Below are 26,796 nucleotides of genomic sequence, written 5' to 3' on the forward strand. Positions count from 1 at the left end.
TTATTTTTAATCCACCCCTCTGAATCTTGGCAATTTGGCATCCATGTAGCAACTTGAAAAAACCTGACTACATTACGTTGCTGAGGGCGTTGAAATTGGCAGGGAAGCAAGTTTGAGCGCTTGTCTCTCCAATTCCCAACAGTTTGATAAAGTATCCTATGTAACAAAAGCAGGAGTCAAATGTCTTGAAATGATTAAGGATGTTTAACAAGGCAATTCAATATTATTTTTTCTTTCTTTTTTTTGAGCATGTGTCTGTTTGCTTCATTGTGAAAAAAATATAATATATAAAACTAGGGCAACCTCAGGAAGATCCAGATGAGGACAGCAAAAAGAGGTTTTGGTCCATAAGGATATACTCTTATTTTATCTCTTTATTTGATTTTGTGTAACAAAAGTTTTGGTCCATTTTAAAAAGACGACAAAATTATATATAAACATGTTAATTCGTATATATATATATTTTTTGCTTTCTGTCGGGTTGTGGGTTTGTTTTAAGTGGGCTTCGCTGCCAGTATTGCATGATCATCTTTCTTAGGTTTTGGTGCGAAATTGTCGTTGTTGAAATGAAGAGAAACAAAGGAAGGAAAAAACAAGGCTTGTCTTTTTGCATGAATGTTTGAAATTGCATCGCTTGGCAAGTGCGGGGAGCGAAATGCAGAAACCTGGATGTCAACCCTCACCAAATCCCCCTTGAGTGGGAATATGGAAGCGTTGATTTGTGGTGTGGGGGGTTTGTTTTTGGGAAATACCCTGTTAGTGACTCCTGATTCTTATTAGATGAATCCCTGCTCGAATAGGAAAAAGAAAAATCAAAGTTCAAGAGTTTTGTGGTGGCTCAGAAGATTCAAAATGGAAAAATAAAACGGTGGCCAGGAGGATTTTATCTCGGGGCTCTTCCAACACCCCCATTTCCCCATTTCACTGGCTCTAATATTATTTTTCATTTTAATTTTTTTTCTTAGGAAAAAAATAGAGGAAAAAGAATATAAAGATCTTTAGCTGCTTCTTTTTCTTTTTAAGTGTTTTGAGGTAATACAGTTGTGCCCTCGTTTGATCAGGTTCCCAGAGGCTGATGGTTTCTCTCATTATTCTTTCTTGTTTCCCTTCCTGATTTACTTCTTTCTGAGCTTTTCATCCACCAGGCAGGTTGAAGGGCCCAGCAACTTCAGACCACGTTCAGACCAAGACCAAGGCTGGGTTTGCGGGATGAGAAGACGACCCCTGACCTGTCCAGTAATGACTTCTCTCTGTTGCTGGCAGAAACCACAGGCCCTGCCCCAAAATGCCACCACATCGTACCTCCCACGTTGCTTGAGAATCACTTGCGTGTGTGTTAAAGAGTTTCTCGATTTAAAAATGACACTACAGGCTTTATAGTGTAGTGATTACCTTCCCAAATATTCCTGGCTTCTCCATTTTAATTTTATCATCATCTTTATTATTTTCTTTAAAAATAACCCTACATTGCTCCTAAAATAATTTCTTTCTTCTCCTTTAAATTAATTTCATTTTGTTTTTCCCCCTAATTCGTTCATTCTTCAAATTATTTCATATCTGTATTTTTCTCTCGCTCTCTGCTGTCCCCTCCCTCCCGTCCTGTCACCCACTCCAGTTCCCCCTATGTTGTCTTTTCCCCCCTCTCTCAATCTCTCTCTCTCTCTCTCTCTCTCTCTTAAGAAAATATTCTAATGGCCTGAGTGGCTGCTGCATGGCACACGGGGCATTCTGGGTCAGTCCGCTCACAGATCCGCACGGCACACTCCATGCAGAAGAGGTTGTGGCCGCAGGGGACCAGAGCTGCTGTCACCTCACTCTCAAAGCACACCATGCACTCCCGGCTGCTGGAGATGGACGTCCGGGTGGCAGCAGAAGCACCCAGTTTGGAAAACCCTTGCAAAGGCTCCCCCTGAGACCTTCTAGGAAGCCCAGAGAGGGTAGGCTCTTGTATAGATGAGGATGGGGAGCGGTGCGAGTTGGGATGGATGGTGCCCGTATTGCTAGATCGCTGCTGCTTGGAGAAGAGGACCGAGACAGGGTTGGTGTTCTCCTGCCCAGCCCACAAAGGAGCACCAGACTCTGGCACGCCGTAATACAGATCTTGTTTGTTGACACCGTAGTTGGGGAAGAGGTAACTGTAATTGAAATCGTTTTGGTCATTCAGCCGGGGTGTCTCATAGGCAGGGTCCACAGAGCAGTCGCCAATGCACCCGAGGCTGTTCTGACGGAAGGTGGAGAGAGGCTTGCATCCAGGGGCTGGAGTGTGAACCCGCCAGGCCTCTGAGTATCGGTTCTCCATGCCCGAGTCAGGACTGCTGGACAGGAAGTCATTCTCGTTGTTGTATTCTAGGATCTTGCCTGTCCGGACGGCTATATGAGTTTCAATCTCCTCTCGGGCCCGCTCCACGTTGCCTGGGGCTCCCGTGATTTCGAAGACAGGGTCCCGGTCCCGGCTGGGTGTGATGATGTAGGTGTTGGTCTGCTGCTGGATCCGCTTGATGGTAGCTCCTTTAGGCCCCACCACTAAGCCTACCACGCGGTATGGGACCCGGACTCGGATGGTGACTTGCCCCGGCAAGGTTGGAGCACTGCCGAAGGTGGTGCCAGCCTTGTTACGAGAAGCGCGGATCATGGAGAAGTGCTCGGCTGCAGAAATAATTTCCCTCCTTGCCATGGCGACGTCCTCCCTCCGCCCAGTTACCATGAAGACAGGCTCTTCCCCACGTACTGGAGTCTTGATGTAGGTGTTAGTCTTTGCCCTCAGAGCTTTGATTTTGCAACCTTTAAAGACAGAAAAGAAACAAAGGATATACGGGTTAGTGGTAGGCCCAGTTCTGAAAGACACTGAGGATGTGTGCAATGTACAGTTCTGGCCACCACAAAGTCCTTAAAGATGACATTGAAGAATTGGAGAAGGGACAGAAAAGAGTAACCAAAATGATAAGTGTGCTGGAGCGACTACCCTAGAAGGAAAGGTTACAAACAATGTTTTGGGCTTTTTAGTTTAGCAAAAGAAAACTAACGGGCTCATGAAATGATGCGCCATGTGGAAAAATGGGAAAGAACATACTCTGTGGTAGCCCCTAAATTGTGGAACTCCCTCCCCACAGAGGTGAGTCTGGCACCTTCAATATTCCAGAGAATACCGAAGACACATCTCTTTACCCTGGCTTTTGACACGAAGTGTATATTATCAGGACCCACCTTATTTTTATGATTGAAACTAGTTTTGAAGTGTTTTTAATAGGCATCAGAGAAGATTATTTCTTCAGACAACAACTAAGGGGATTTGTTGGAGAAATGTGTGCTGATAACCACTATTCTATGTGGCTTTAGGAATGTAAGAAGAGCCTGTGCTGGATCAGACCAAAGATCCATCTATTCCAGTCTATGGGAAGGAGGGCATGAAGGCAGGAGCCCCCTCCCCAGCAACTAGTTTTCAGTGACAGACTGCCTCTCATGTTGAATGTTATACAGAATCCTTATTGGGATCAGACAAAGTTATGGAAGAGAGATTTTCAATCACCATTTGCCATGATAACAAAACCAAGTCTCCATGTTCAAAGGTAGTTTGCCTCCAAATAACAGTGGCTGGGGTAGGTCACTATGGGGAACCGGACTAGCTGACACTTTGGTCTGATCCAGCAAGACAGTCTCTTGGATCACTGTGAGTAAGGTAGCATTCCCCCCCCCCCCCCAGGGCTGGATCTAGACACATCAAAGAAGCGTTTCAGTTAAACGTGTTGTAAATTTAAACAGGGAAAACAGGTAGAGAAAAATGGGAGTCCACATCACCATCTGGTGGCACAATGTTATATCACATATACAACACATGTAAATTGCTTTTTCTTTACCAATCTAGCCGAGTCCTAGGTTACATTTCTTCTTTCCAGTGCTATCATTCCATGATTTGTTCCCCACAGGCAAAATACATCCATATGATGTCATCATCAAAATGCTGCCCCATATTACTTTCTTACTAAATCTCTAGTTTCTTTTTCTATGGAAAATCTTATAATCCCCCCATAGTAAATCTGGTTTAAACTGGAATGGGGAGGGGGTATATACTGGATTTTGATTGGGATGATGTCATGTGGATGCTGTAAAAAGCACTGACTCCACAATAAACTACTGGGTGTAAGTGCCCTAAGTCCTTACTTTTGACTAACCCATGGAGGATCAGTGGCTACCAGGCATGTTAGCTATGTACTACCTCCAGTATTGGAACCAGTGCACCTCTGAATACCAGCAACTGGGAATCACAAGTTTGGAGAGATCACCTGGATGCAATTCTTTGCCCCACGTATGAGGCCATTTCAAGCACAACTGCATTTTATAAAAGGTATGATGAATGATAGTGAAGGTGGCAGAAAAAAGAAAACCCCACTGAACAAGGATGGGAAATCTGTGGCTCTCCAGATGTTGCTGGACTTCAACCCTCATCATACCTGATTATTAGCCATGTTGGCTGGGGGTTTATGGGAGCTGGAGAACAAGAACATTGTTAAACTACAATTCCCACAATCCCTGACCAATGGCCCTGCTGGCAGTGGCTGATGGAAGCTACTCCCAGAGGGCCAAAAGTTCCCCACCCCTGCCCTTATGGCATAACATCATTAAACAAAGAAACGAAAAGTAGGATGTTCCAAGACGAAATATCCTAGAGACAAAAACTTATTTATTCCCTCCTCTGTATTCATGGAACTGGGATAAATAATTTATCCCAAGAAAGACTTGAGGTAAGGTATGTTTTCAGAAATCCCAGTCTAGATGGCAAGCACTGGCAGAAAGCCAGAGAGCCCCACTCACTGCTGCTTTGCGCCTTGGGAGGATACAAATGCAGTGCAGTTGGGGGGAGGGGGGAATGCTGCCCCTAATGGACTGATCTCTCTCTCTCTCTCACTGCACCGAAAGGATCAATTTCATTGGGGCCGGGAATCTGCATTGTGAAAATCTGCCGCCGTCCAGGGCCTGTTTAGGAGACAAAACAGTGGCGACCCGATTCTTCTTCCCAGATGTGTTCAGCTAAGATAGACACGGAGGCCCTCCCTGATTTAATGGGTAGTAGTGGTGGTAGTAGTGGCTGAGCGGAGCTAGAGGGAGGAAGAGCAATGAAAGAGCCCTCGTGTAATAGGAAAGGTGAAACAAAGGGGTGATGGAGACGGAGAGACAAAGGATGGGGAAGCCCATGCTGGGCGCAGATGGGAAGGAAACCAAGGCAGAGATGTAATTGGGGACAAATGTTGCTGCACAAGGCTCTCTGGGGAGGGGGGAGAAAGGGATGCAGGCAGGGTAAAAAATAAAAAAGAGGAGGGGGGACGCTGCAGACCAAAAGGCAAAAGGGACCCTGACAAGGAGAGCGTAGAGGAGGAAAGGGGGAGGGGGAATCAAGGAACAGACAAAAGGAGGCAGGCAGGCAACCATGGGTGGGGGAGGCTGTGACTGGCCCAGAAACAGGACAAAGGGTGCCGCAGAGTCAGACAGATGGAGGGAACCCTTCCTCTTGAAACAGAGTTGGAGGGAGGGGAGACACACCCCCCTACATGAAGGAAGCAAGAAGTACACATCCCTGCAGATTCTGCCCCATTCTCCCAGCCCAAGCAAGCACACTACTGAGTAGTAGGTGAGCTGAAGACAATATCGATGCCAACCTCTTTGCACGTGGAAGTGATCTAGGGAAATTGTTAACTTTTCTTGCTAGGTTTTGCCTGGCAGGGCTGGACTTGTGAATGCTTGCCACCCTGTCATGTATGTTGTTTCTGCCATGGCCCAGGAAATTGCCTCAAAGTGGAATGAATAGGGTGCAGAGCTGCAAACATGACTTGATGGAGGAATGCTTGCAAGAACAAGTTTGCTGTGTTAAAAGTCCCCCATACTCCAAAGAAGCCTTAAAAATGGAATCCCTTTCCAAGTAATTGCACACCTGCAATGTGGCCCAAGTTACTAATTCAATTTGATTTTTGTAATGTAACCGTTTCAGAGCTTGTTTTCCTCTGCTATGAATTTGGATTGAATTGTTGGGGTAGGTTTTCCCACCCATTATATCCATACTCAGAACATATCTGCAGTACAGTCTTGAACGGATTTTATAGTCATTTCCATGCTCTGGGCATTTGTAGTTCTGATATAGGGGTTTGAGACTCTCTCGCCAAACTACAATTCCCAGGATAGTGTACTTTGTGTTTTTGTGGGGAGGGACACATGACAACCAAATTGGTATAAAACCAATATATGTTGGTGGAGTAGATGTTCTCTCAACCTCAAGTGGAGCTGTGGGATCTTCCACCACTTCTAAACAAGAACTTGTTAATTAAGGAAACCAAGCCATACAGTATAGCAAAGCTTTTTGAGTTCCAGCGTGCCAAAAAGCAAAGGAAAAAAAACATTCATAGAATCATAGAGTTGGAACGGACCTCGAGGGTCATCTAGTCCAACCCCTTGCAATGTAGAAATCTCAGCACAGGGTCCCTCACCTAGTTTGAAACCATACCAGAGCCTGCTTAGCTAGCAGTTTTATTACTGCACCACTAGGAGCATGAAAGTGAGAGAAATTGTGTGCACATCTGAATTGTTTGTTTCTCTGGACATCTCAAATGACCCTGAAGACCTGTATGATTAGGCCTTGTTCCTGGGGCCAATATAGATGCAATGGGAAGAGCATGATATATTTAAACACTAAACAATCCCTGTTATGTATCAAGTGAGTGTGTCTGTGCAAGTTTAAAAGCAAAAGGAGGTAAGGGATGCTGAACTTTCTCTACTTGGAGCTGGGAGAGAGGCTGTAGAGAAGCACACCGTAAGATGGGGGCTCACATGTTTGCCCTGCCCCCATTTTAAGAACAAGACCCCACCCCTATTCCTGCTCCTATGTGGTTGGGGTAGTGCTAGGTCAGGACACACATAATAGCTGCCATCATGTCAAGTTTGGCCCTAAATGAAGTAGGTTGTACCATTTCAGGCTGCAGCTCATGTAACTGAATGCTCCCTGCACATAGAAACCTAGCATGTCAGGTAGAAATGAAGGCGGAGACCCTTTTACTTGACACAATAGTGCAGTGAGCCAATCTTTGTAAATCCACAAGTTACTTTGCTGCATAAAATATCTTTTAAAATAATCTCATGAACTCCATGCTTGTCTCTATCTTGCCTTCTAAGGATGTTTCTTCTCTTAGAAGTCAAGACTCTCCACAATTGCATCCGAACAAGTGCACTTAAATGCACTAATAAATGCATGCACATGGACACAAGCAATCTCTCACAGTCAGTTCATACCTACAGCCAGAACAATTGTTAGGTTATACATTCTGATGCACATTTTGAAGTCTTTAAAAATAAAGACTTAAGATCAGTTTAATCATGTTCAGCAGGTGGAAATGTGAAATGACAAAGGGGGGAGGTCCTCCTGTAGTTGGAGAGCAAAGGTGTTGCAGTTATGCAGGCACTTCCCTGTTTTCCTGCACAATATTGTCTATGGAAGTACACTATGCAACCTAATGTAAACACAAACACCAGTCAAAATCAGGATAAACAAACTCAGCATCAATAACAATAGTCTGGGAAAGGTTTTGTGTGTATGAAGGTTGGTGGAAGAACAAAGGAAATAGCTTGGTGGATTTTCCCAGGCAGTGAATTCCGAAGGATGGATGCTATAATGGGAAAGGCCCTGTGTCAGATCCCGGCCTCTTGCTCCTTGTAAATTTGGAGTTGCAAGGGGGTGGGGAGAGAGAGAGTGAGTTTGAGATACAAAGATAGAGAGAAGGATGAAATCAAACAGGAGACAAACAGAGGGGATGGTACCAGCTTGACAGGGGCCCAGTTCAAGGGTAAAGCACCAGCATTGCATGCAGAAGATCCCAGTTCAACTCCTTGACATTTCTATTTAAACAAACCTTAGGTGGCTAAGAAAGGAAATGCCTTTTCCTGCGACCTTGGGACAGCCACTGCCAGTTAAAGGAGGCAGCACTGGGCTAGTGACCTGGTTCTGCATTAGGCAGCTTCTTCTGTTCATAGAAATAAACAGGAAGGTGAAAATCAGTAGTGCGATCCTACATGGCATGTTGTAGGCTTGTCTCCAGCCTGGAAAGGCTAAAGATTACTCTTTTAAGGATCTAATTGTTCATAGGTTCAAAGCAGTTACTTGCAAATAATTATAATTTAGCCAATGCTGTTTGGACTTCCATTTTTTCTTTGGTGAGTGAGGGAATGTATGTCTTGATTTATATTGTGGGCTGCTTGACACTGAAACAAAGCCAGATAGATAGGGAGCCTGAGGCGATCCTAGGGAGGTTGCAGCACCCCGATATTACCATGATTTTTTCAAACACCTGTTTGTCATGTTCACACTTCATTTTTCTCAGTGTTCAGAATATGTCTCAGGTGTGCATCCATTCTACAAAGTATAATCAAAATCCCTTTACTTGGCCAGACAGAGGCGGGCATCTTGAAAATCTTAACCCTGGCTTGCAGCACAGGCTGAATAATAATTAGAACGATTCCTTTATGAAATAAACATATCTAGGAAAGGGGGGGAATCCTATTATGCCCCTACAGACTTTGTAAAAATAAATAAAGGTTATATATATCTGCTGTACAGTTAACACATTTGGGGGGGAGGGGTTAAGCTAAACAAAACCTGGAGATGATGAAGATTATTATTATTATCATTAAAGCATGTACTACAGATCGCCAGCCAACCATTGGAATATCTGTGCCTCACTGCATTGCCAGTGTAAACTGTTGTTGCATGAAAAAACGGCACTGCCAGCAGCAGCAGCAGCAGCCAGGCGCGGATCTTGAATGTATCGCAGTACAGTAGAAAGTGGGTGTGTCGCTGCTGGGATGGTCATCTTGAACACATGTTTTCCATGCCCGACCAGGAAGGGGAGGGGGTGACAACAGGAAAGGAAGCTTGGGCAGGTGCAAAGTATAGGGGGAGGGGTCCTGAGGCAAAGGCGTTGGGTTGTTTGGGGGGGGAGGAAATTGAATTAAGCTGAGCTTCAGGAGACAATTTCCTACTGCCCTAGATTCTCAGCCAGTCTGATCTGCAGAACCAAGGTTTGCTTGAATTTGCTAGAAATTTTACATGCTCATTCACGGACTTTTCTTCCTCCTCAGTGCACACTCCCCACTCTGGTCTGCCCCTGCGTGGTTTTGTTCACATTACTAAGAGGCACTCAAGTTGGCAATCTATTTTGGCTCTAGATCTACTGTATTGCAATGGAAAACATTGAATGAGTTGGGCCTGCCTCAGTGGGGCATCCGTTACTTCACTGGTCTCAGTGCGAGTTCTGGACCTGATTACCTGATGGAGTTATTGGGGCTGCTTATGCACTGTGATTCTGCAAAAGCGCAGCATACAGTATTAGGTGCAAATTAACATTCTTAAGAATCTGAGCGCTCTCTCTCTCTTTTAAAGAAAGTTTCTGGCTGTTAGGGTTATGAGTATTTGCTTCATAGTGAAACTCAGAGGGTTGGCAAATTGCTGGTTAAAGTTTTAAGAGGTTGGGAGACTTCAGAGTCCTCCATAGCTCCTTCCCATGACAAGAGGCAGCAGAATGCCCAAGAGTAAAATGGTGAAATAAATTGCGTAAAATGAAGCAAGTTTGTCACTCAAATTTGCATTGCCAGGATGCAGAATACAGTTTATCTTGGTACAGACCTGCAGTTACTATGACACAGAATACACACACACTATCCAGAGCAATGGCCTTAATCTCTTCTGGAAATGAAGCCGTAATTTAAAAAGAACCCTCTCCTAGTGGAATAATCTCAGTGACTACCACAAGATCCATTGTTTGTAAAACATTGACTAATTTGTATGTTAAGCGGGGAGAAAAACAAAAACCAGGTCTGCCACTGAGTTGCAGCAGATCTCTGATGTGTATACCAGTATGATAGCAGAGCTTTCAAAACACTGCTTTGTAGCTCTCATGCTTTAACCCAGGACTGTTGATTTCAAATGTGTTTATTCACTCACTGAGCAGATACCTGGAGGTCAGGCCTTTAACCCCCTCCCCCCAGTCTGCACAAATAAGTCAATTCCACCAGGATTTGACACCAAATTAATAATCCCACTGTTTAGGGTTGCCAGGTGACTAGCTGCTGTAGCCCAGCTGACAGAAAAGAAATAGGTGAGGCTCCTTTTCCCCACCCCAAAATACTGTTTTTAAAGTGGTGAACTGAATATATAGCTTTTGTTTTCATTTCTATCTTGCAAAAGAACGCTTTTGCAACATCTTCTTCCAATGATCTACTAAAAATCATTGGCCCCTGCTCTGTAGTGCCTGGGTCCTCCTCTGGGCTCTGCCCTAGTTTGATTTCAAGAACGGCGTGCACACACACACAAACAACACTGAACAATTATTGCATGTCACCTGTTCTTAATAATTTATAGCATCAATCTTCATCTGGTGGGTCAGAGGAACCCTCAAGTGGGTCACATCCTGGCTTCAGGTGGGTCACCGTCACACCATGACACTGCCACCATTTTCTTTGCACTTATTTCGGTATAAAGGTGTTTTGAGTTTTTTAAAAGAACACAAAATGCAAAGGAAAAAGCCAAGGAAACAAAACATACAGAAAAAAGCTAAGCACACAGAGAAGACAACTTATGGTTACATTTACTTGGGAGTAAATCCCACTTAATACTACTTCCAAGGAAACATGCTTTGCATTGAGCTGCACGGATAGGTTCGGAGTATGACCATACTATGTTTTTGGTACAGTTGACCTATGAAATTTTGCTGCCTGAGGCAAATAACAAGATGGTGCCCCTTCCCAATTCAATGTATAGAAAAGCCACTGGACTAACACTGAAATCTGACTTCAGCACTGGTGACAGGTTAGCTGGTCAGATTAAGGGGCCTAGAACAGGCTGTGTGGCAACAAAGGGGAATTAAAGAAAAGCAATTGTGAGCTGCTGATACTCAGCAGCTTCTGCCACCTGAGGCAGATGCCTCATTCTGCCTTATAGTAGAGCTGGCCGTGGTTTTAGCCTGTGTCAAAATAAATAAATAAATACTGTCCACTCAGATATTGCTTGACTATTAGTATTCATTTAGCACATACCACCATCTACAGTAGTGCATATTGTTTTGAATTCCTCCACTTAGGCATTACATGTTTTTTAATGTTTTAGGATGATTGTTTATTGCTTTTGTGAACTGCTTTGGATATTTTTTATTTGTGTTTTCAATAGATGGATAAATTACATAAAAGGTTGCAGCCAAGGGGTTGAAAGAGGCACAAAATTTTGAAGTTGACTGCCTCAGCCAGCATCAGGAGCTGGTGACCTCTGGTAGAGCCCAAGACTTCCAGGCCTACCTCAAGTGAATGAGTTGGCCACCATGAAAGAAGGAAGAAACCTAATATGGGGGACCACTACCTGGAAGGAGAACAGGCAAGCACTGACCAAGTGGTGGCTGCTGCTTTTCTTCCTCAATGCTGCTGGGTCATGTGCATGGTGGCTCTTGGGGCAAGTTTGCTGACAAGAAGGTCGCACGACCATTAATGGCATCCTGTTGGGCCCCCTCCAAAAAGATGGGGGCTAGCCCAACCTGTCAATTTATAGAACTGTGCTCTCCAGGGATTTTTTTAGGCTGGAGGTTTGCATCTTCTAAGCACAATACTGTGGTAACTCGGGTTACATACGCTTCAGGTTACATACGCTTCAGGTTACAGACTTCGCTAACCCAGAAATAGTACCTCGGGTTAAAAACTTTGCTTCAGGATGAGAACAGAAATTATGCAGCAGCAGGAGTCCCCATTAGCTAAAGTGGTGCTTCAGGTTAAGAACAGTTTCAGGTTAAGAACGGACCTCCGGAACGAATTAAGTATTAACCTGAGGTACCACTGTACCCTTTTTATTAGCTAAGAAAAAAAAGAGGGTGGGGCATTAGAAGGTAAAGCAGAAAGACATGGGGAGAGCCTGAAAAATGGTGAGGAGAAAGAGAAGCAGGAAAATACAACCTTAAAATGAAATTAGTATAGTGAAAAGAAAAAAGAAAAATGGATCCCAAGTTGCAGGTTAGAATTAAAGATGGGTCATGGTATGAAAATGCTGCTTTAGAGTGCATGGCAAGAAAGGCAGTGTGATGAGAGGCTCTTTCTATCAGTTTCTGAGCCCCAAATATATTTCAGTCATTTGAGTAGCAGTTGGGGTGGACCCTAAAACATCCCAATAAAGCTTTATGTCTGACACCTCTTTCATAACCCATCTGGAGGAAGACAAGAGCTGTTTTCATAAGGTGGAAGTGTATCACTTGCATGGGGCCTATGCTCTTGCACCCAAACATATACAGTCATACCTCATGTTGCGTCCACTTCAGGTTAAGTTTTTTCAAGTTGCGTCCTGCGGCAACCCAGAAGTACCAGAATAGTTACTTCCGGGTTTTGCCGCTCACATATGCACAGAAGCACTAAATCGCGCCGTGCGCATACGCAGACACAGTGCTTCTGGATGCAAACGCTTCGAGTTGTGGACGTGCCTTCAGGATGGATTACGTCTGCAACTCGAGGTTCCACTGTACAGCCTCCTAAACATGTGATTTGTGACTCTCCATTTTCCAGAGAGGAGCCTATACAGTGGTACCTCAGGTTAAGTACTTAATTTGTTCCAGAAACTGTTCTTAACCTGAAGCACCACTTTAGCTAATGGGGCCTCCCGCTGCCGCTGCATGATTTTTGTTCTCATCCTGAAGCAAAGTTATTAACCCGAGGTAATATTTCTGGGTTAGCGGAGTTTGTAACCTGAAACGTATGTTACCTGAAGCTTATGTAACCCGAGGTACGACTGTGTGTTTGGGTGCACATACATAGGTTCCTGAAAAGATTACCTCAGAACACGGGGAGCTTGCAGGGTGTAACCAGAGACAGGACATTCTCAATGGTGGCACCCTCTCAATTCCCTCCCAAGGGAAATCAGGAGGTCTCCCTCTTTACTTGAATTCAAGAAACGTCTAAAGACTTTCTTATATGTCCAGACTTTTGGTTGATAATTTTATGAAGTTTTTACTTTTGCCTGTCGTGTGTGCTGCTTTTAATTGTTCTTATGTAATTTTATTTCTGTGAGATGCCCTGGGCTCCCTTTGGAAGGGCAGGCTATGAATTTGATACATACAAACACACACACACCCCATGTGCTCATTAGTGAACAAAAAATGTATGAAAAGGGCCAAGCCCTCTGGGAAAGCTGGTTTCACTCAGGCTCTCTTATACAGGCATGCAAGAATGCAATTAAAACCCAGCTACCATGTTCTGTGGGCAATTTTGAGGGACTGCTTTGGCCCTTCAGAACCTTCTGGAATTGTGTTCCAGCCTCTGATGTTGTGGTACTTCCACATGAGGTAAACATGAGGTAAAAATGAAAATATAAGAGGGTCCCAGGACTCTTATGTTCTCAAACCCTCTCAGGACACAACTTCTATAGAGAATTGGGAGAGGGCTGAATAAATGGGAGCTGAGGAAAAGACTCAGAAAGGGCCAGAGACACGTACAGAGGTCTGAGAAAACCAAATTAAAGTTGCAAGGTGAAGGAAATAACAGCCCCACCCTGCTGAAGCTAGTCCACCCTCAGAATTCTCTGTCAACTTGACAACCCTATGCTCTTTTCTTTCTTTCTTTTGATATGCCGACTTGCTGCCAAGTCAGTTCACAATTTTAAAATACTAAAACAAATGAATGGTATAAAATACAAAGCAACAGGCTTCTTTCAGGCAGTCTGAGGACGAATCCACACCATACATTTAAAGTGCTATGATATCATTATAAACCAGGAGAATCCTGGGAGCTGTAGCCTGTTAAGGGTGCTGAGAGTTTTTAGGAGGCCACAAATTCCCCTCACAGAGTTACAACTCCCAGAGGATTTGATTGCTGGGTGGGGTTTTGCTTGCTTTTTTTGCTAATTCTACTTATTTTGCAGTGTGTGTATGTTTCGCTTTGCTGTAGGTATTCTGAGTATCAGCAGTTTTTCTTCCATTAAAGGAATATTTTGTGGTGTCCATGAGTTTCTGAGATTTCCCAGCGTGTCTCCAGGCCCATAAGTGTTGGGGGCCTGTTTTAAACAACCACCACCCCAAAACACATACATTTAACAAATGTGAATTATCCATGTGACAAACCCAGGTTTTCAAACCTAAGTGTCAAACACATGGTTTTGCTTCACATATACACGTACATTACATACACTTCTTTAGTGAACACTTGAAGTTTGGCAGCTGAAATGTATAAACTGACAAGTATTGTTTAAAGATAGTGGGAGGTGAAATGGAGGTTCTGCCTGTGACGACCCAGTTACACATGCAGTTTCTCACTTGATTTGTTACCATGTGTGAACCGTCTCATTCAGGAGCTAGTACTGGCAGCTTTCTGATGAATATACTTTCAATGGCAAGTTGGGAATTGCTATGTTACAATATGAACAACCATCCAGAATTCTCCTCAAGATATGCAACTGGCTCTCAGGTGTGACCCAGAGACTCTGGTAAAAATCAGCTTTCTGGGACTTACTATCATCAAAAAAGTTACATTTGTTGAAATACATGTGATAAAATTTGGCATGTATACCTAATAATAATAAGGTGTGAAGCAGGCAATAGTACTGTACTGTTATCTTTTCCTTGCTGTGACACATGGGATCTGATATACCAGGGGTGAGAAACAAATGCAAATGTTACTTTTGTACATTAGGGTATTTTCTTCACACACTCACACACCCCTTGCTATCTTTCATTGAAGCAAGGAGGAGACATTATTAGAGTTCAAGGACACATTCCAGCAAGGCATTAAAACACTTAGGGTACAAAACAAAGCCAGTGAGAGTTTGGCTCCTGTGGAAAAAGTCCCAGAAATAGAGGCTTAGGGGCCACATTTGTCCTCCAGGCTGGAGATTCCTCACTTCTACCTTACACGTATAGAAACCTGAAATAAGATTTGCCTATCTTTTTCTCATGAGCACCACTTAAATTTCTAGAAAAATAGGTCTCAGGATTCAAATTTGCTGGAAACGCCACTTGCCGATTTGGAATACACCCTTCACCAATCCCTAATGTGCAAGGACAACATAACTATTCACTGTCAAAGGAAATGCATTTTACATATGTGAAGGAAATGCTCCCTGCACCTTCTCAACAGCACTTTCATCCATTTTTACCACATGCATTCTAGAGCTGAGTCTTGGCACTAGAAAAAAAAAAGCCAGGTCTAATTAAGCCAAGTACAAAATTACGCCAATTTTGCAAGCCTCTAAACAACAACATTCTAAAACTTCTCCAGGCACCTTCCTCCAGCACAGACATGCCAGGAAGTTTGTCTAGAACTGGTGACTTTTTCCCCTTTTCCACTCTCTATACTAGATTTCACCAACCTGGTGCCCTCCAAGTGTTTTTGGACTGCAACTTCCACCAGCTCATGCCAGCATAGTATTGGTGCAACTCCCTCTCCCTCAAATAGCACTAGGGGGGTCCCACTCTAGTTGTGAGGGTTGCTGTAAAGATAACCAAGATAACATAACTGAAACACTTTATAAATCCTAAGTATTATTGTTAAAGAAGAAAGCATTATTTTGTTGCAATCATGAGGTCTAGAAACATTTTTTTAAAATGTCCCACACCCTGCTATTTGTGCAGTTCAATCCACTTTGTGTTGCACAGGAGTAAGCTCCAGGATTCTCCTGGGAAGTTCTCTGGTTTTGTGCTAGAGGAGAACAACCACAGTTAAACTTAGCAATTTATTTGCCATACTACACAACTGCAGAAGAGGTGGCTCCTGTTAAACTTAGGTCATGGTATATAAATCACTGGTGCAGGTATGTGCAAAAGTGAGTGTGGGGAAAAGCTAAGACCAAACCATGGTGACTTTGGCTGGCTGAAGCATCATTCACAGCCTGGCATGCTCCACCCATTATGCTGTGCAGAGAAATCAGGGTTTTGACTTGCAGTGGGCGGGGGTATAGTGCTACCACCTTCATCCACAATGCCAAGGAGGATAATTGCACCAATAGTATGGTTTCTGCTACAGGTCAATGAAGTTACAGCTTTCCACATAACTCCACCACTTTGACTGAAACGTTCTCTCTATATACTGTATTACATGACACTATCACCACATCATTAATCCATTGGGCTGAACAAAGGCCTCCTGCACTCAAAGTCATGCATCTCATGATGGCTCCAGCAGTCCCCATTAAAAAAATAGTGAGGTCCTTCTTTGGCTGTTCTTGATGCACCTGAATATCCAAGATGATCTATGTGATCAGATAAAGAGCTATACTGCTTCAAAATGCTCACTAAATGGATGCAATGCAAAGACAAAGAGTTGTATTCAACGCTAGTTCTACTCAGAGTAGCCATGTTTATGTTACTAGACATGACTAACTTAGGGTCATTAATTTTAGTGGGTCTACTGAGTAGGACTTAGTTGACTACAACCCATAGCATGCCAGCAAGAAGGCATTCTCCTTTACATACTAGATTTCCACAGGGAGGGGTTTTACATGTTACATGTTATCATGCTCAAGATTCACACAACCTTCATTCTGAAGGGACAGAGGGTTGTACTGCATGATTCTCCTAACATTTAGCTCAGCCCATAACACATTCAGTCTCATGTTCCATCACCAGTTTTAAGACCAACCCAGAGCGCCCACTGTCTATGCACCAAGCCCATGCAGAAAGGCTACGTGGAGGGTTGCCTCACAGCAATGGAACTGTTTTTCTATAAAGTGTCTATAAAATGTATTTCCCCCCAAAGGCTTGAAACTCCTCAATGGCTGTTAACTAGGTATTTGGTAAATTGAACCTGTTTCCACAAACATTTGCTTTTTGTGCATTTGTTTATCTTTAACACCTTGTTTTTCCTTATGTACTATTTCCCTGCCCAGGAGCTGCTGAGCTGGAACAGGGTGGAGATCAGGATGGATAATTAAAGAATTAATAATTAAATAAAGTGCCCTTGGCAGATGCCTGCACTCAGAATATGAACTTATCTTGCATCCTTTATAAATCCCGTAACTTGAAGGGCTGCGTTGTTTTGCTCCATGATTAAGTCGAGAGCATACAAGCAGCTCTTTTAAAAACACAGTTTCCATGGAGCGTGCATATGCTCCAAGCAGAACTTTGCCTCTCATGGTGCCTTTTGCACAAAACAGATCCATGCTTGGGTACCTTTCCCAAAAACCTAGATGGGGGGGGGGGTCCACAGTTTTTGCTCATCAAAAATAGCTACACCTGATTTTCATTTAGGAATGGAGGACTCCTGGACTCTTTATTCCTGAAGCCCAGGATGTGGGAATGGAAATCAACCCCATTGTCAATGTACTTTCAAGGGCAACAGGGAGGCAAATCAGTGGGTATTTATGCTGCTAATTAAAAATGCTGTTTAGCAATGTCATAGATGGTAAGCCATCCCAACACTGGATATTTTAACAATCTATGCTTTGATTGATGAAGAAAGCTACTTAAGCAAAGGAAAACCATGATTGTATTTAACCTGGGAGTAGATTAATGAAGGCCAAACATTTATTTTGAGCAAGCTGAATATTTGCATTTTTATACCCCTATAGGTTTTTTTTTAATAGCCCCCATCTTCTGCTTCAACTAGCCATGCCTAAATTTAGTTTTCTCACTCACTCAAAGACTTCAAGCCAGTAGATATTCTAGTAATACTCTGTTCTGTGGCAAAATCTAAAATGGAAGGGTTTCGTGGTAGCAAAACAAGATGCTGCTTTTGTGCTCTCTGGGGTAACCCTGTTGACCCACACTCGATAGGCAGAGGGTGTGTGTGTTATTGGCACGGTATAGAGCAGTGTGCTTAGAAAAGGCTGGAAGCCATGGTGTCTGCCTTTGGCAAAATTGATTGGTTAGATTTTTCCAAAGATACCCAATAGCAGGCCCCATGAAGAACAATGGTGCTGAGAACCCTTTTCTTTGTTGAGGTGAAGGGGGATGTGGTGGAGCCCTTTTCAGAGCCAGCCTTCAGGAACCTAGCCTTTCCTGAGCGATGCAGACACTGCGACTTCCATCCCAGGCCTTGTTAGTTTATCTGCTTGAGTTTCAGGTTTGGGGCAGTGCAAAAGCAGTCCCACTCCATGGGAAATAAAAGAAACAAAAAGATTTTGAGCAGTGCTGGTGCACGTGAACTGAGGAGCTGTCTCATACCTGTTTATTACGGTTCTAAAACTGTGGGAGGAAGCCCACTTCTCCTCTTGAGGAAAAACCATTAGTTTCCGCCAGCCCTTCTCTAAGTGCACTGCCGTATGCCATGCACACACCCCCTTCGCCTGCCGAGTGTGGGTCAGCAGGGTTACCCCGGAGAACACAACAGCAGCATCTTATTTTGCAGGTATGCAACCCTTCCATTTTGGATTTGGCTTAAAAGGCAATTTTATTTTAAAAACAACACACACACACCTTTCCACACACCCCCTCTAAGAACCCAGCATAATTAAACAAAGAGAGGCCCATCTTTCGCTGCAATGCACCTCACACCAGTTCTTCGCCTGCGCCACCAGTGTTGAGCACCTGGGCAAAACAGGACTTGTGGTAGTGTGTCAATGTGGACAATGAACAAGATGAGGAAGAGGTGGGCACCTTTGGTGGGTGCACACCCACCCACCCACCCTTTCATGTGTTGCTCCATGCGACCTTGCTCTCCCCCCCCCCCCATTTTTCTTTGCAGAGGTTTTGAATGAACTCTAACTGACTTTGGGAATGGAGGAAAGGTTTGGTTTGGTTTATTCCCTGGGGAAGGTTGGAGATAGTGGCTTTACAACCAGGTCAGTGCTGATACACAGTCTCAGAAAGGTGTTGCTCCCATGGATATGGGGGTGAAGGCTCATCTCTATGCTGCAGGGGCCCAGCTGCTGAGCCCCAAAGTCTCTAACAGTTTGTTTTGTTTGTAGGAGGAAGACCTGCCATTGCCAGCTCCATTGTTCTAATAACATGGCTCTGGTTTTTGTGGTGAATCATCTTTTCACTCCTCTGCCCCATAATCCTGCCTCCCTCTGCCAGACTATTTGCAACTGAAACCCCATTTTCTTTCTTCCCCCCCAAGAGGCCCTATAAAACTTCCCCGCTCATTGTGGTACATACAACTGGGAGTTGCAACCACATCTCCAGGGCTGACAACACACACACACATGAGTATTAACAACAACAACTCAATGTGGAGACCCCCCCCCTTCTGAAACAAGGCAACTTTAGCAGACTCTGGCACCTTTGTGTTGACGGGGGGGGGGGCGGTAGACAATTTACTGGCCGTCTTCCTCCTGGGGTATGGATAGGACATAACACACACATGGGGTGTAAATTTTTTTTTTTTTTTTTAGGGCTCTCAGCTGTTGTCTATCATGTAGCGAGAGCACCACTTTAAAAAAGCCACAGGATAGAAAAGTGTGCATAAATGAAGACAAAAGGAGGGCTTCTAAAACATAAACTGTCGTCTCTACACAAGCACGCACACAAACACAGGCCACATATTTCTATAACAAGTTCAACTTTCATTAATCTGTTTTTCAATCCTTTATTAGGCTCCAAGCATTCGCCTCCTTTCTGCACACACACACACAGCCCTGCGCACCAGCCACTATTACAATCCAGAAGAGAACCACACCCCCTTTTGCTTCCAGAAATGCACTCAACAAAAGGGGGGATTTTCTCAGCCTTCCCCACGGAGTCCCTAGCACCAGCCCATTGAAAATGGCAAGTGCACCAAATCTTCAAGACAGAGACTGTAATATTTGTAAGACCAGAGAGATACAATATAGATCTGGATGCAATTAAAAGTAACAGGCGTGTTTTCACAGTGTCTTGGGGGCACTTCAGATTTTGCATTTCCATTTTTGAAAAACAGAGTGAGAGACAAGACAAGACAGAAAGCACACAGAGAGAGGGGAACTTTCTGCCATTTTCCCCTCCTATAAATTTAATGCATTTTATTTATTATCTAGCTTAGAGCGATAGAATCCCCAGTGTTTTTTATTTCTACAGTGCACTGTGTGGCTAGTAAAATGTATGGATTTGTTACCCTTTCTCAAAAGACATCCATTGCCTTCCCCCCCCCCCCATGCCTGATGGAGAAGGACCCCACCCCCATTTCCACCCCCTGCAGTGGCCATTATTCATCTTAAGTGTGAGATGAGAAAATCTAGCAAGTGGCCCTGGAAATGATTTATACAAAGCAAAGGCAGCTACGAAGTGGGCGTGGGGGTGTGGTGTGTGAAACACTATTTAACTTTGCATCCACTGATTTCCCCCCCTTCTAAGGCAGGTCAACATTAAGTGTCTCAGTGGGAACAATAGTAGTGGGGGTTTTTTGCGAGGCTAGAGGAAAGGGCAAGCTGAACTTTTTTGAGAAGGGGGGAGAAGAGAGAGAGAGAGATGGCGGGTGGAGGAAAAGAAGAGGGATAAAGGAAAGTCTGAAAGAAACAGGAGCGACGGGGAAGAAGGGGGTGCAGCAGGGAGAGAGCTGGAAAGGCCGGATAAAAGAAAGGAGCAGAAAACGAAAGAGGGGCGAGAAGGGCAACATCACCAGCGCAGGAAAGACGTGAGGTGGGGTGTGGGAGACAAGACAGAAGTGGGGTGCTGGGATGAAGGTTCTCAGACAAAACTGGGAAAGACGTGGCGGGGGGGGGGCGGCGAAGAGGCCAGAAAAACAAGTGCAGCGACGGTAGCAACAACAGCAGGAGCAGGAGGAAAAGACTTACTGGAGGCACAAAGAAAGGAAGGAGGGAGGGAGGGCGAGGAGGCGAACATCAGTGGAGGGGGAGAACGGTGGGACTCGGGACAAAGGAGGGGCGGGAGGAAGAAAGAAGAAAGAAAGATGGAAGGAAAGAAGGAACGAGGAAGAAAGATAAAGAGGGGGGAACCGGTGGGGAGAGAGAGAGAGAGAAAGTGAGAACTGGGAAGAAGAACAGCGGAGGGGGGAGTGGCACTTGACAAAGACTGGAGAACAGAAAGAGAGGGAGAAAGCGGAGGGGGTGCGCAAGAAGAAAGAAGGACCCCCGTCCGGCGCAACGCCTGCCCAGCCAGCTAGCCAGCCGGGAGGCGGTGTGGGCGCGCTGCTGGCGGGCGGGCTGGGGTTGCGCAGACAATGGGCAACGCGGAGGAGCGCGGCCCCCTCCCCACTGCAGTCCCGTCCGGCGAGCCTCTCTCGCGCGCGGAGCGCTCACCTTGCCTGCCCACGATCTCGGCCACGTGCTCGGAGCTGGGCACCGGGACACACTCGGTGGTGTTGGAACTGCTCTTGAGGCGCAGCTCGGCTTCTTTGTACAGGACGCAGAGCTTGCCGGCCTCGGCGGCGGCGCCGGTCGGAGGCGCGGGTGGCGGCGGCGGCGGAGGTGGGATCACGGCCACCGCCGCCGCCGAGGAGCCTTTGGGAGCCGCCTGCGACGGGGGCTGCTGCTGCTGCGCTGCTGAAGCTGGCGGAGGAGGAGGAGGCGGCGGCGGCGGCGGCTGTGGCAGGGGCGCTTGAGGCGGCTGGGGCTGCTGCTGCGGCGGGGGCGGCGCCGGGGGCTGCGCCGGCTGGTTGCTGCTGCCGTCCTCCACCGCCCCGCCACCGACCCCCAGGGCCGAGGCGGAGGGCGCGGCGGCGGCCGAAGGCTCCCCCAAGCCCAGTAGGCAGAGCTGGTCCAGGGCCAGCTGCAGCGCCCGGTCATCCTCCAGCAGCGCCCTGTCCTTGCTGCTCCCTGGGAAGCAGCCCAGATCCCCGAAGCCCCCGTTCCTTTCCATTATCCCTGACACTACCAGGCTAGGCATGGCTAACAAAGGCTGGGGAGAGAGGGGGGTGGGGGGGCGCGGCGGCGGCGGCGGGATGGTGATGATGAGGATGGGGCTCGCTGCTGCTGCTGCCTTTGCTGCTGCTGCTGCCGCTTGGATGAGGAGGGGGCGGGTGGGTGGGAGAGGAGGAGGAGGAGGGGGAAACAAAGAGCCTGCTAGAGAGGAGGGGGGAGAGGCACAAAGAGGTAGGGGGGAGGCGAGAGAAAGAGGGAGAGACCCCCGCCCACTCCCCTCTTTTCCCTGCTGGCCAAGCCCCCTTTCTCCCTCCCCCCTCCCCTTCACCCCGACCCCTCTCTTTTTCTTTCTTGCCGATTCTCTCTCTCTCTCGGTTCCTTTGCTGTAACCTGATCCCTTCTGCCCAGTGTGGCTCTTGGGCGCACAAAGATCCCCCTCTCTTTCCCCTTTTTCTTTTTAAAATGCTCTTGCTGTGCTGTCGCGCAGACCCCGCCTGGCCGCCGAAGTGGGTGTGGAGATGGAGAGAAAGAAAGAGAGAGCTAGTCGGGGTGGGGGGGCGACGGCAAAAAAAAAAGGCAGGAGCGGGGGGGAGGGAATCCGGCGGGATGGAAAAGCCCCCAAGTCACCCCCGAGCGCGCGCGTGCGAAGGAGCCAGCAAAAGGCACGGTGAAGGGAGCGCCTGAGTCCCGGCGAGGAGCAGGACGAGTCGATCGCGGCACCAGCAACAGCAGGAGAGGGGCGGAGGGAGAGCGAGAGAAGTCTCTTTTGTTTTAAATTCCCTGGCTGCAGCGTGAAACTGACACTCAGGAAGAGGGAGGCCCGGGGGCTGATGGGGGATGTAGTTCCGCGCGGCAGGGAAGGCGCACACACCCCCTTTTCTCGCTCTGGCGGCGGCCTGAGTGCGCTGCCGGGAGGGAAGGACGGGAGCGGGAAGAGGGGGGGGGGGAATCGCGAAGGAAACAAAGAGAAGTTAAAGAGACTGAGGTGGAAGGGAGATAGGGAGAGGGCCACTGCTCAGTGCATGGAGAGCAAGCGGCTTTGCATGCCCGAAGGTGCCAGGTTCAATCTCCGGCTAGGGCCGGGAACAAGCCCCGCTTGAAACTCCCGGAGAGCAGTGCAGATGACACTGACCTCGGTGTGACGTAGTGTAAAGGAGCTTCCTGTTTAAATCAGCCCGTTGCTCAGAGCCATGCGGACTAGAAGCTTACTTTTTATTTTGCGGGGAAGGGCCATAGCTCAGTAGCCGGGCGTCTGCTTTGCAGGCAGAAAGTCTCAGCTTCGGACCCCGACATCTCAAGGACAGGTAGGGCTGGCCAAAATATAATAATAATAAAAATAAAAATTATAATAAATACTTTATTATTATTCCTGGAGAGCCACTAACAACAGTGTCAACGATCTTGAGCTAAATGGAGTAACGGCCCGGCTTGGCCGCATAAGGCAGCTTCCTGCGTTCCTGTAATGTAGAAATTTGGCCGACAGAAGCGAGAAGGCGGCACAAACCCTCTATGGCTCCTTTACTAGGAATCCCCTAGATGAGGACCTGATGGGAGAAGGGGTAGCGAGGGTTAACTAAGCCTGGGTAAAATCTCGCCCTTTGGCATTCCATCGGAATGGAGTCTAGTCCCGTCTTGCTGGGCCAGAGGGCACGTCCCCCCTCCTCCAGACCAGGGTTCCTGTTTGCTTGGAGAGACCCACCTGAGCCCAGTGGAAAATGTGAGTGGCATGTGCAACGGGGCGGGGGGGGCATGGAAACACAGAGCTCCCTCTTTACCTGCCAACCCAACTTTGATGCAGGAAATCTTTGGAATTGTGTAGAAGCAACCTTTCAGTCAGTTGCATTTGAGTGGGGGGTGTGGTGTGCAGGTTATTTCCAAGGGCCCGAGTTGCTTTGCATGACCCTCATTCCGAGAATTGGCTTCAAAGGAAGCACTTTTTAAAATATTCCCACAAAGACACAGACATCATTTTCTGGCCTGGGCCAGAGCAACCCTGATTACCTTGATTCCAACATTTTTCGTTAAAGGTACACCTCCAGTTTTGCATTACCGTTGAGAGGAAAGGGGTGGGTCTGGTGTGGTGTGGTGAAGCATTTGTGTGAAGACTCAAGAATTACTGGGAAATCTTTTAAGAGATGGTTACTCAGGCATGCGTCACTGGGTTCACAAGGGTAGCTTTTGCATCAGAATCACACACAGCAAGCCCCAAACCAGCTTGTCGTGATTTAATGCAGCCTTTGCTGACCTGGTGGCCTCTAGATGCCTTGGACTGCAGCAGCCCAGCTTCGCTGATATGGGCTGATGGGAATTGGAGTCCGAAACATCTGGAGGGCATTGAGTTATTAAATGGAACCATCTTTTTTTAAAAATAAAATGGCAATTCTGATTCGCTACTGTGATACTTGCCAGGATCAAAATGGGACTACAGACTCTTGGGTCTGTATACTCCTGTGTATGCCACAGACAGGGGCAGTAATGCTTCTAATACCAGTTGCTGGAAACCACAAGGTGGAGAGGGCTCTTGTGCTCGGGTCCTGCTTACAGATTTCTCAGGCATCTGCTTGGCCATTTTGAGAACAGGATACTGAACTAGATGGACCCTCTTTGGCCTGATCCAACAGGGGTGATCTTATGTCATTGTGACAATGCACTCCAAGAAAGGACAGTTATTGCCATTCACCAGTGAGGTCCAGCAAGGCTTTGGCTAGACTGCTTGAGTAGCCTCCTTCCAGGTTTCTCTGCTCTCCACTCCCAACCTCCTTTTTGGCTTCACTGTACCCATATTCAGACATGGCAATGGAGGTCTCGGGACTTCATTGTCTTTCTGCCCCACTACTGTCCCTACTGGCTGGAGGTGGGACTGCAGGCACTTTTATTCATTAGTGTGAATACTAGTTGGGTTTTGTTTTGTTTTAAGTGGATGTGTGACATCAGGGCAACAGAGCACTTCAATTCACTTTAATTGTGCAAACCTAAATTTCTGGTATGCACCCGAATCCCTCCTGCAAAATACCAACAGCCTGGAGGTGATCATGCAAACAGAATAAAAATACAGTGGTAAAAACATAGCACTGGTTAATACACTAATAAGACAACCATCTCAAGAATCACATCTATGGTTACACAGAAAGAAACAATAGCAGTGTATGGGTAGTGGTAACACATCACCCTCTCCCAAACATCGGGGGAGGGGGAGAGAGTATCTGAAACTGGCTCTGATTATGGAGAGCTCTCCCCAGCAAAGCCCTCCTGGCACTGACACTTTTTTGGTGCCAGTCAAAAAGGTTTTATTTTCCTGTACATTGGGACAATATCTATCTGGCTCTGCAGTCCCTCAGTGGGGACTGCCATCTTCCCCACCCTTCTCCTGCTGCGGCTGTTGGGGGGGGACTGCTGTCTCCCCCACTTGGAGGACTGCTGCTGCTACAGAAGCAAAGAGGACTGCAGAGAATACTGCAAGGACCAGGTCCCTGGGCAGGCAGGCAAAGTGGGAACAGCTGCTGCCCCAGCTGGGTTGGGTCCAGCTGCTGGGGCAGTGTTACAAAGCCTACCTGCGTAGGGGGCGGGGCCACCCCGGTGGGGGGACACCAAAGGGGGTCATCCCTTGGGGATGGCCCTTTGGGGGTGAGGCAAGGGTGAGAGACAGTCCCCATGTGTTAATGTTATTAAGTAATTATTTTAATGTTCTTAGGCGTTTTAAATAGTTTTTAATCTATGGTTTTTTGAATTTTGATTTTGTTGGGGGTGGGATGGACATTTGGCTGGGGGTGGGGATTGGTTTAATTTTAGTATGATTGTAAATTATTATTAATTGGGTTTTTTGTTTGTTTGTTTCTACTGTGCTATTGGTTTGTTGTATGGTTTGTGTTCTATTCTTAAGGGGAGAGGGTCAGGGCTGCCTGGCAGTGGGCCCCAGCCAACAAAATGACTGGGGCAGGTTCCACAGGGAAGGATGCACCGGGACACTCGATCTCAGTGATCATGGGTAGGAGGAGGACCATGTCATTTCCGAGGAGGCAGGTTTAGTCCTTGTTTGAGGACTATCCCTGCTTCTGAGTCTGGTGTTGACTGGAAGGATACTGGAATTAGCAAGGGAGACCCACATGACTTTAAGGTGCTGCTGTGCAATGCGAGGTCAATGATTCACAAGACTGCTGTCATCCACGACTTGATCATGGATGGAGGACTTGACCTGGCATGTGTGGCTGAGACTTGGTTGGATGAAGCAGGTGGTCCTGTTCTTGCTGCTGCTTGTCTACCAGGTTTCTCTTACGCACAGCAACCCAGGTCATGGGGGGGGGGGGTTGCAGTGATTTTTATGAAGTCATTATCTTGCACCAGGTATCCTATTGGTTTTCTGAGTGCATTTTCTGGAAGTTGAGCAATAGGGGCAGTACAGAATTCCTTTTGGTGTCCCAACCTCGCTGCTGCACCAAGGATTCCCTGCCTGAGCTGCTTCAGGTCATGGCGCATATTCTCCTGGAGACACCTAGTTTGGTTGACCTTGGGGATTTTAACACCCATGTTAAACTCGACCTTACAAGGGGCTGCTTGGGACTTCATGGAAAGCATGGCCTACATGGAGTTGTCCCTGAATAACTTTGGCCCAACTCATAATTGCAGGCATGCCCTAGACCTGGTGTTCATCTCTATGGATGTGGGTGATCTGACACTAAGTAAAAGCAAAACAAAAGAAGTGCCATTGTTGGATTACTTCCTGGTACAACTGGACTTTTCTGCAACCCTTACCCTCTGCAGGGAGGTGGGACAGATTCGGATGGTCCGACCCCGCCAATTAATGGATCCAAATGGCTTCCAGAGAGTGGTAGGCCAGGGGATGTTTTATCCCATGTTGTTGGCCTTTCAGCTGATTCCCTGGTGGCCCGCTGAAATGACAAGTTAACCAGGGCTATCAACTGTCTGGCTCCGAAGTACCCTCTCTGATTTCATGGACCCCGGACAACCCTCTGGTTTTCCCCAGAGCCGAGGGTGACGAAACAATTGCTGAGATGACTAGAGCGCCGGTGGCTGAAAACTCATTCTGAATTGGACCAGACACTGATTAGAGCTCA

At 46.5% G+C, this 26,796-nt stretch overlaps 1 protein-coding gene across 1 annotated transcript; it reads right to left on the bottom strand.

Moving 5' to 3' along the window:
- On the bottom strand, positions 1 to 21,836 carry MEX3A (mex-3 RNA binding family member A). The gene is made up of 2 exons (XM_083478309.1): positions 21,164 to 21,836; positions 1 to 2,781 (listed from the first exon to the last, which is right to left on the bottom strand). The coding sequence occupies exons 1-2, from the start codon at positions 21,747 to 21,749 to the stop codon at positions 1,676 to 1,678; spliced, it is 1,692 nt and encodes a 563-aa protein (XP_083334435.1). The 5' UTR covers positions 21,750 to 21,836; the 3' UTR covers positions 1 to 1,675.
- Between the last annotated feature and the right edge of the window lie 4,960 nt (positions 21,837 to 26,796).

The sequence above is a fragment of the Podarcis liolepis genome, assembly GCF_965112155.1.
Source record: "Podarcis liolepis genome assembly, chromosome: 15".
NCBI lineage: Eukaryota > Metazoa > Chordata > Lepidosauria > Squamata > Lacertidae > Podarcis > Podarcis liolepis.